The sequence below is a fragment of the Argentina silus genome (assembly GCF_951799395.1).
Source record: "Argentina silus genome assembly, chromosome: 11".
NCBI classification, from domain to species: Eukaryota; Metazoa; Chordata; class Actinopteri; order Argentiniformes; family Argentinidae; genus Argentina; species Argentina silus.
This window is the reverse complement of record NC_139665.1, coordinates 16,687,215-16,697,294: the sequence shown is the minus strand read 5'-3', so window position 1 is coordinate 16,697,294 and position 10,080 is coordinate 16,687,215. Positions and strand designations below refer to the sequence as shown.

Here is a 10,080-nt window from a genome sequence, read left to right as displayed (position 1 = left end):
TGTGTGTGTGTGTGTGTGTGTGTGTGTGTGTGTGTGTGTGTGTGCGTGCGTGTGCGTGCGTGTGCATGCATGTGCGTGCGTGCGTGTGCGTGCGTGTGCGTGTGTGTGTGTGTGTGCACGTGTGTGTGTGTGTGTGTGTGTGTGTGTGTATGTGTGTGTGTGTGTGCCGTGTGTGTGTGTGTATGTGTGTGTGTGCCGTGTGTGTGCATATATGTGTGTGTCGTGTGTGTGCATATATATATGTGTGTGTTGTGTGTGTGCATATATATGTGTGTGTGTGTGTGTGTGTGTGTGTGTGTGTGTGTGTGTGTGTGTGTGTGTGTGTGTGTGTGTGTGTGTGTGTGTGTGTGCCTACGTGCGTGCGTGCGTGTGTATTCAAGGAATGTGACCTTGTTTTGGTAAAAGAGATTTGTTAAGATGATAGCTTATAGTGGACACAAAGGAGGAGGTAGTTGGTCCAATGTATGTCTGTGAATAGGAGGAGCATAGTCAGGGAATCTATTCGGCGTCAGGGAAAGTGGTTGTCAGGGTGACAATCAGCACTGCCTCAGGACAGGAATGCTACCTGTGTGTGTGTGTGTGTGTGTGTGTGTGTGTGTGTGTGTGTGTGTGTGTGTGTGTGTGTGTGTGTGTGTGTGTGTGTGTGTGTGTGTGTGTGTGTGTGTACAGTACGCCTCTGTACAGCTTCTTCATCACCAACATTTTCCTACTGACTCTCAGTGTGTGTCTGCATGCCTGAAAGTTGTGTGTGTGTGTGTGTGTGTGTGTGTGTGTGTGTGTGTGTGTGTGTGTGTGTGTGTGTGTGTGTGTGTGTGTGTGTGTTGCTCCAGGACTACAGATCCTGTGTATTTCAGGACAGGAGTGGGACATGTAAGACAGTGCTGTAAATTGCATACAGTAGGTTTGTAGGTTTGATGATAGATGCCCATCAGGTATGACTATAAGCGTTGTTAGGTCTGCATGTACCTGACTGTTCCTGCACCGATTACCAACAATGCTAGCTACATCAGTACCTTGTGTAGCCAGACAAAGGCTAAATCAGGTTGGTACCCAGTCTATAACTCTATGGACAGGTAGGCCAGAGCTCAAGTTAACGTTCTCCCTTGTGAAATGAGTCCCCCAAAGCTTTGCTTTAGTAACCCACATTGATGTTGAGATTGCCAGAGCTCAACCAACCATCTTGAATATGCAGCAAACATTCCATAACAACATTCTAATCTGCATTCTAACTAAAATGTAATTTCCATGGAGCATTCTGTTCCAACAAGTTGGCCATCACAACATTTAAACAACATTGGTTCGTCCTCAGTGTGTTGTTCTTGCCTAGCACTGCCCTCTAGTGGTCAGCAGTAGAGACTGTTCTTTTTATATAAAAATTCAATACACTTCAGCAGTCAGTGATTTAGCACTAGAGTGCCTTTCTAGTGCTAAAGAAAAACTTTGGGCAAATTCTAATGTTGGATGGTGCGTATGGATTTGAATATCATCAAAAAACATGTCAGGAGAGTGAATGTGCAGGAATGTTCATGAGTTAATGTCTTTGTCATAAAAGCTACTATGATACTATAGGTAGACACATATTAGATAAACCTGATTCAAACTCTCTATGTTTGTGAGGTAAAATAACAATGGTTCAAAAGAGGGGGATGAAAAGGAAAAGGAGACAGATAAACTCTCTGAAAGGTTGTGTAACAGACTATTATGGAATGTGCCCAGGAATTCTGTCCTGGTCTGATATCCAGCCAGCATCAAGTCACATTCCATCTACCTGTACGGATTAGTGATGTTCCGTGTGTGTGTGTGTGTGTGTGTGTGTGTGTGTGTGTGTGTGTGTGTGTGTGTGTGTGTGTGTGTGTGTGTGTGTGCGTGTGTGTGTGTGTGTGTGTGTGCGTGTGTGTGTGTGTGCGTGTGTATGTGTGTGTGTGTGTGTGTGTGTGTGTGTGTGTGTGTGTGTGTGTATGTTACAACAGTCATATAGGGCGTAGAGATGATGACTATCCAGCTTTGAGAAAAGCATACTGTTATAGAGAGCCAATGGGTGACACATTAAATCTAATTAAAAGTAAACTGTCAATATTGACTTTGTAAATCTTGACAACCATTGTCACTATAGTTGGGGACATGAATGCATGCTCTCTTAATTTCCCTTCTCTTCTCTATCTGTCTCTGTCCCTCTATTTCCCCCACTTTCTGTCTGTCTTTCTCTCTATTTCTCTCCCTCTCTATCTTCTCTTTCTGTCTCCCTCGATCTCTTTTTCTCTCAGTCTATCTCAAGTGACTGTCTCCATGGCAGGAGAAAAACGTGACCACGTGAAAGCATTGCGTGTCACCAACTCTCTTTGTGACATCACACTTTATTCTCTTTATTACCTCACAATAAAGTTGCCAGGGTGACAATTACCTCACAATACCATTGCCAGGGTTGATGGATGAAGGCTCCATTCCAAGACTCAGATATCTGTTTACACAGGTGAATTACCTTGCTCATTGACGCGTGTGTGTGTGTGTGTGTGTGTGTGTGTGTGTGTGTGTGTGTGTGTCTGTGTCTGTGTGTCTGTGTGTGTACGTGCGTGCATGTGTGCATGTGTGCATGTGCGTGCGTGGTGAATGATGTGTACCAAGACATTAAACATTAAAGCTCTTCTCTTTCCACTCTGACTGCTACATGTTAGTGTTTCCCCTTCTTTCATATGGACTCTACAGCGTATCCGCCAGCTCCCCTGAACTCCTCCAGTTGTTCAAGGACAAAATGATCAATATCAACACCTCCCTGACTGATCAATCACCCTCTGCTGCCCCTGCCCCCGCTCCTGCATCCCTCCATGATGACCTACCCTCTGCTGTCCCTCAAAAACTCCTCATCGCATTCACCTGTCGATGCTGCCCATATCTGACAAATCATCAGCTCATACAAATCAACTACATACTACCTGGATCCACTCCCCACCACTCTGACCCAGGCTTGCCTAAGTGCTCTCTGCCCCCTACCGTAGCATTTTCAACCTGTCCCTTGCTCATGGAACTGTAACTCCACTCAACTCTGCCACTGTGACGCAGGGTGTTCCCCAAGGCTCTGTCCTTGGCCCCTTACTCTTCTAAACCACCGCCGTCACCCCAATTTTGAAGAAACCCAGTGTCGAACCCAGTGTCAAACCGAGTTTTCTGGACAACTACCGCCCCATCTCCATCCTCCTGGCTAAAACCCTGGAAAGCATTGTCGACTCCCAACTCCAAGCCTTCATGACCACCAATAACCTGTTTGAAAATATAGTCTGGATTCGGCCCACTCTGCAGTACTGAAACTGCCCTCATCAAAGATGTCAATGACCTCATCTATTGACTCTGGGGTGCTAAACACCCTTATGTAGATCTCAGTGCTGCATTTGACACAGTGAGTGTCATGAAATCCCCCTCACCAAGCTGCAGAATCTGGGTGTTGCACTCCGCTGGCTCCACTCCTACCTCACCAATAGAAAACAGTTCATCCACCTAAAGGGCGGGACCTCCGACTCTGCCACAGGGTGTCCCCCAAGGGTCTGTCCTAGGCCCCTTAATCTTCACCATCTACATGGACTTTCATTGTAATGCCAACAATATGCAGATCTACGACAACAGACAAATCATATATCAGCATATTCTTAGGCCTAACATTTTTTTTTAAACCAGAACTCTATTCTATTCTGCATTTGCCTCAAGTGTTGTGGTACAACAACCACTTTGGTTTTACAACTGATTGAACCATGTAAGAAATCTACAAAATGATCACACTGTCCCCTACAGAGAGACAAAAACACACAGAGTTGGACCCCCTGCATACTGTATAGCCACACAGACGTGCCTGTCTGTAGAGCTGGTTGTAATAGACACACACACACACACACACACACACACACACACACACACACACACACACACACACACACACATACACACACACACACACATACACACACCACATGGAATCCCTGGGAGTGTGCACAATGACCTCACCCCAAAAACAGCTAGTGGCTGAGGGCCGGGAGAGGGGAGAATATGTAGTCTGGACAAAGCAGGTAGCTCTGCATTGAAGCCCCCTGTAATAGGAGCGGTGTGTGTGTGTGTGTGTGTGTGTGTGTGTGTGTGTGTGTGTGTGTGTGTGTGTCTGTGTGTGTGTGTGTGTGTGTGTGTGTGTGTGTGTGTGTGTGTGTGTGTGTGTGTGTGTGTGGGGGGGTGATGTAATGTGTTAGTGCTGGGTCGGCGCCGCCCTAAAGCCCAGAGATGTGCTGCTGAAACACAAGCCCATGGAACCCACCAGAAATGAAACATAGAGGAGCAACAGGTCACACACACTAACTCACACACACACTGATAGAGATAAAAACAGAAAAGTGTAAGTATAACTCTTACACTCTAACAAAAACATATGCAGACATGAACACACACACAGACGCTGTATATTCATAAACACATATGGACATAAAGACACCCACACCCACATTACTGCTGAGTCAGGGTTTTGGAGTGAATCATAAACAGTAATGAGCTGTAATGAATAGGCTCTGGAATAACAGTGGCTATGACAGAGAACGATAGATGAAGAGAGAGAGAGAGAGAGTGAGAGAGAGAGAGAGAGAGTGAGAGAGAGTGAGAGAGAGAGTGAGAGAGAGAGAGAGAGAGAGAGAGAGAGTGAGAGAGAGTGAGAGAGAGAGAGTCCAGCAAGAACTTTGAATGAAAGAAAGAAGGAGAAGGATGCTTGTCAATGCTTATGTGAGAAGTGTGTGTGTGTGTGTGTGTGTGTGTGTGTGTGTGTGTGTGTGTGTGTGTGTGTGTGTGTGTGTGCGTGTGTCTGCGTGTGTGTGTCTCGGGGTGTTCTAATTAAAAGCGCATTTGAAGTGCATTCCCTCAGAGTCCTCTCAGTGGCTGAATAACGCTTTGTGTTCATATGTATAATCTCCTCTCTCTATCGCATAACTCTGGCCACAATCTGGCAACCGGGCAGCACACACACACACACACACACACACACACAGAAGCACTATATCACTCTCTATCTCTCTCACTCTCTCTCTCTGGAACTCAGCACATCAAAGAGAGGGTTTTATAGGGGGAATCTATAAATTATGAATTCCACATAGAGGGGAGCTGATACAGGCTGAACAGGATGAGCTACGGCCCACAGAGACTAATGCACTGTCCTAGTCCACTGTGAGCTTGAACACGCAAAACTCAAGTCAAAAACGACAGAAACAAAATGCTTCCTTGTGTCTATGTGACTGTGAGAGCGAGATTTTGTGTGTGTGTGTGTGTGTGTGTGTGTGTGTGTGTGTGTGTGTGTGTGTGTGTGTGTGTGTGTGTGTGTCTGTGTCTGTGTGTGCGTGTGTGTGTGTGTATATGTGTGTGACAGCTGTGTCTTTGTGTAAAAGTCACCTGGTGGGCTCCCACTCGTCAGGTTAGTCTGGTGGGGTAGTCACCCGGCAGGTTCTAGAAGAATGAACAGCAGGAGGAAGAACCTAAAGCTCTAGTACAGTGTCTCTTTATTGGTTCCCTCTCTCTCTGTCTCTCTGTCTCTCTCTCTCTCTCTCTCTCTCTCTCTCTCTCTCTCTCTGTCTCTCTCTGAGAAACAAAGAAAGCATGAGAAAACAGTTTGTGTTTTTGTGTGTGTGTGTGTGTGTGTGGGCGTGTATGTGTGTGTGTGTCTGTGTCTGTGTCTGTGTGCGTGCATGTGTGCGTGCGTGCGTGCGTGTGTGTCTCAAAAGGAGGTAAAAAGGTTACATAGGTCACCCTGAAGACAAGGTAGTCTTCACTTGATTATCTAGTTGAGTCAGCAGTTTCACTGGGGACTCAGTGGCCATGATTGTTCCAATACAACCAACAACACCTGAGAAACAGTAGTTCAGTGAGTGAATTATTTGTCCTGTTTGCATCACTTGGGACATCTCAAAATCCCAGCAAACAGAACATTAAAAAACAATGGACAAAAACAATGTTACTGGGCCCTATCTAAGGATATAGCCAAAAACAATTATAACCAACCCACCATAGTCCTGTGAGAGACATTGCCCCTGTAGCCTAGTTATAATGTCTCGACCCCCCACATTGGGATTCTGAGGATTGAGAGTACAAGAGAGCCATTCTGAGCAGAAAACCATAACAAAACTAAAATGACCACACAGTGCGACCAACAGACAGGATTACAGCCGCCTCCACTCTAGGAGACCCCCCCCCCCCCAGCCCACCCCAGCCTGCCGAATGTACCATCTCAATAGAGGGTTTCCAAGAGAGTTTGGGGCTCCTAAAACACTGTGCTACGGCATCTGCTCTCAGAGTTGAATAACCAGGCACCAACACAAGAGATGAGACACACACACACACACACACACACACACACACACACACACACACACACACGCACACACAGGCATTGAGAGTAGAGAAAGGGCCAGCTTTAGAGGTAGAACAAAAACAGGAAATGGGGATTGTGGGTAATCTCTGTCCCGCCGACGTGACCAAGCAAACGCATCAGTAAACAGAAGAGAGGATTAACCCCAATGTGTGTGTGTGTGTGTGTGTGTGTGTGTGTGTGTGTGTGTGTGTGTGCATGTGTGTGTACCACAATATGCCAACAATAAAGACAGACAGATTGTTCAGTGATAACCATTCCCCATATCTTCTCATCTGATTCCAAAGTGGATTTAGGGCGAAAGTGCACAATCCTGCGTCATCCATCAATTGAGGCTGAGATATGACACAGAATAACCTCGCTGAGACCGGCTTTCCTAGCTCAGAAAGCCTGGTTAAATCCTTTGCAGAAGTAGCTACCAATCAAATACCTAATGCCTTCATCAACTAGATTTTGTGTATGGAGCACACTTCTGGCAAAATAGAATTTAGTTTTTCCTTCAGGTTTTCTCTCTCCAAAATAGTAATAATACCTAGTTCAGAAAAGAGTCAAGACGACGCACATAACAACAAGCAACCATCTACAGGAATATGGGAGAGGGTTCTTGGAATGTAACTGTAAATTGCGAGCACATTCTCCCATCGCTCTATCCAGGTTCAATCCAAGCCAGGTCAGTAATCTAAAATTCTCCAGTCCTCCAAAGGAGGCGTGAGAAAGGCGATTTGGAGGTATGGCTACACAAGACTAGATACAGAACTACCACATACAGCTTGCTCATACAGTATACTGAGCCTATTTGCTTTAGTAAAGGTGACCTGTTGAGTGTAGAGTTCTGCTGAAGGAGCCCATGAGAAACCAACAAACCCAGCAGGGCTGATACAGTATGTATCAGTATGTATGTAGTGCTACACATACCTTTGGCTGGATCATGGTTCTGATGGCCCAGCTTGGTGCCGCTGCCCTCTGTCGCCCCACTCCCAATCCCAGTCCGGTTCTGACCATTGCTGATGGTCTTCTTCTTCCGACTGCCCTTAAGCCAGCTGAAGGCCTGACCCAGGGAGCCTCCGGGCTTCTTCTGCCCCCGCTGGGCTCTCCCCTCCCGGGCTAGGATCTCAGAGATGTCCCTGGGTACCAGGTCCCCCGCGGAGCTACGCCGTGACATCCTGGCCCTCCTGGGGGGGCGGGTGGGGGTTGGGGGAGGAGGGGGGGTGCTTCTAACCCCTCTGTTCCACTCTTCCTTTTTATTTCCCTCTTTAATTATGTCTCACTTTCTCTTTCTCTCCTTCTTAGGGGTTCGGGCTTCCCTCCGTTGACGACGCCGTCCCCTTCATCGTTCTATCTCTCTCGTTCCCTCGTTCTCTCTCTCCTTTTTGTCTCAGCACTGGGTCACCACCTGGGATAACAACGAGAGGGGGACAGGGTCAGAGAGAGAGAGAGAGAGAGAGAGAGAGAGGAGGGGAGTGGGCGGGAGGGAAGGAAGAGAGAGAGGGATAGGAAAAGAGGAGAGAGACTAAGAGTGACAGAGAAAGCCAGCGAGAGAGAGAGAAGGCAAAAGGCAGCAGCTACGCTTCACTAAGCTTCAGCTCACAGTAACAACAGTATCAAGAACATTCCCACACTGTCCCGGTGCAGAGTTTTGCCTCCATCCCTCTCTCTCCCTCTCTTCTCTCCATTCTTTTCATTTGTGGTGTAGAGAGCGAGGGAGTGAGGAGTGAGGAAGCCCTGGGGAGGGGAGGGGAGCAGAACCAGTACAGTGTGTGGGTCACATGTGGTTCACATCAGGCAGAGAGAGAGAGGGAGAGAGAGGGGGGGGGGGGGGGTGAAGGAAGCACCGTGCCAGTATTGAAATCCAAATGGAGTGTTCGGAGCACCCACACTCCCCAGAAAACATTATACTGCAAAGTAGTAAAACACACACAGACACACACAGACACACACACACACACACACACACACACACACACACACACACACACACACGCACACACACACACATACACACACTCACACAACAGAAGCCTCAGTCCTGTCGTCTACAGCGTTGAACAGCTCCTCTAAAAGAAGAGATCCCTGCACCTTCCTTTTATGCAACTCCGGCATTACACAGCATTACACAGAACTCTCTACACACACTCACAGATGTAGATACTCACTGCCTCAGGACTGCTCTCCAGAGTAACACAACACAACCTACTCTACACAGGAATCCCTGAGAACTGAGAGAGCTCTGAGCTGACACGCACACACACACACGCACGCACACACACACACACACACACACACACACACACACACACACACACACACACACACACACACACACAAACTCTAACCCTCTCATGTTCCCATGCACACACCAAACTGTTCTTCACACATCCACACTAATGTTTAAATGCACACAAAGTGAGAGTGCCTCTCTCACTCCCTCACAGTCTCAGTTGCAAAATACACATGCTCTCTCTCTCTCTCTCTCTCTCTCTCTCTCTCCAACACTCAAAATACACAAACTCTCTTACTCTTTTACTTGGGAACCTGCCTTGTCTTCTTCTCTCCTCTTTTGTGCCCCTCTCCCTCTCTCTCTCTCTCTCTCACTGTCGGAGCGCAGGCTGTTCTGTGTGCTTAGCACAGTGAGAGTGAATGAAGCTCCATGCTCTGGGCTGTCAGTTCCTCCCTCCCTCCCTCTGTGGGTTAGCCTCTCCTCCCTCCTCCCACAGCAGAGTTAACGATAGCCATTAGCCTAGCTCGAATAGCATCCCCTCCCATACAAACCCCATTGGATTAGCATTAGCCTAGGCGATAGCTACGGATATACGGTACATCCACACACCTCTCTCCATTGGGGCCCTTTTCATTCTGTTAACCTTTTCATCCAGGTTAGTCTCACTGAGATACAATCTCTTTTTAAAGAGAGACCTGGTCCAAGATAGCATCAGGGGGGAACAATGGTGCAGACAAATTACAAACATAGACACACATACAATCACCAAAAACACATAAACATACGATCATGGGTCAAATCAATCAGGAGATCCCAATGACAATCCCTTTCCCGAGTCAGCCAACCTTTTAAAGTCTTCCAATGAGTTTCATACTGGTCTTGAGGAAATTCCAAGACCACAGAGCACACTTTTGGGATTTCTGGAAGTGTTAAAAAGTAACTGGAAATGTGACAGAAGCTGGATAGGTGGAGAACATGAATAAGAAGGATGTGTGTGATACAGAGCCCCCTGGTGGGGGAAGAAACAAACAACTGTGTGTATTTCCTCAGTACACACACACAAACACACACACTGGTCCATACAGACAATACAGACAAGGCCTTTGACAACATTGTGATTTGTTTTCAAAGTGACATAACATGAATGTAAAGGGTTAACCAGAGGCCAGCTCTCGTTGCGTAAGTTAAACACAAAAAAGTTTCCTTACTTAGCTCTTCTGACAGGCCACCTAATTACTGGTCTGTCGGGATTCTTCTAATTCTATTCTAGAACATGAGGTTAACTTTGTCCATCAGAACTTTTGTGACCCTGAAGCACCGTCCCAGTGTGCCTGATTAATAATGAGGGCAATGGCTTCAACACAAAAACATTAGTACATTTTCTGATATATCAGTTTTGAAAAAGAGAAATAAAATGTACAGTACCAGTCAAAAGTTTGGACACACCTTGCCAAGAGTGTGCAAAGCTGTCATCAAAGCAAAA

At 46.7% G+C, this 10,080-nt stretch overlaps 1 protein-coding gene across 1 annotated transcript in view; it reads right to left on the bottom strand.

Annotated features, from left to right (window-relative positions):
* nhsl3 (NHS like 3) overlaps positions 1-8,999 on the bottom strand; it is a 40,079-nt gene extending 31,080 nt beyond the window's left edge. The window contains exons 1-2 of the mRNA XM_083679998.1: positions 8,896-8,999; positions 7,295-7,772 (exon numbers count right to left, since the gene is read on the bottom strand). Of these exons, the coding sequence (XP_083536124.1) occupies positions 7,295-7,541 (247 nt within the window). The 5' untranslated portion in view covers positions 7,542-7,772; positions 8,896-8,999. The remainder of the gene's footprint in view (positions 1-7,294; positions 7,773-8,895) is intronic.
* Between the last annotated feature and the right edge of the window lie 1,081 nt (positions 9,000-10,080).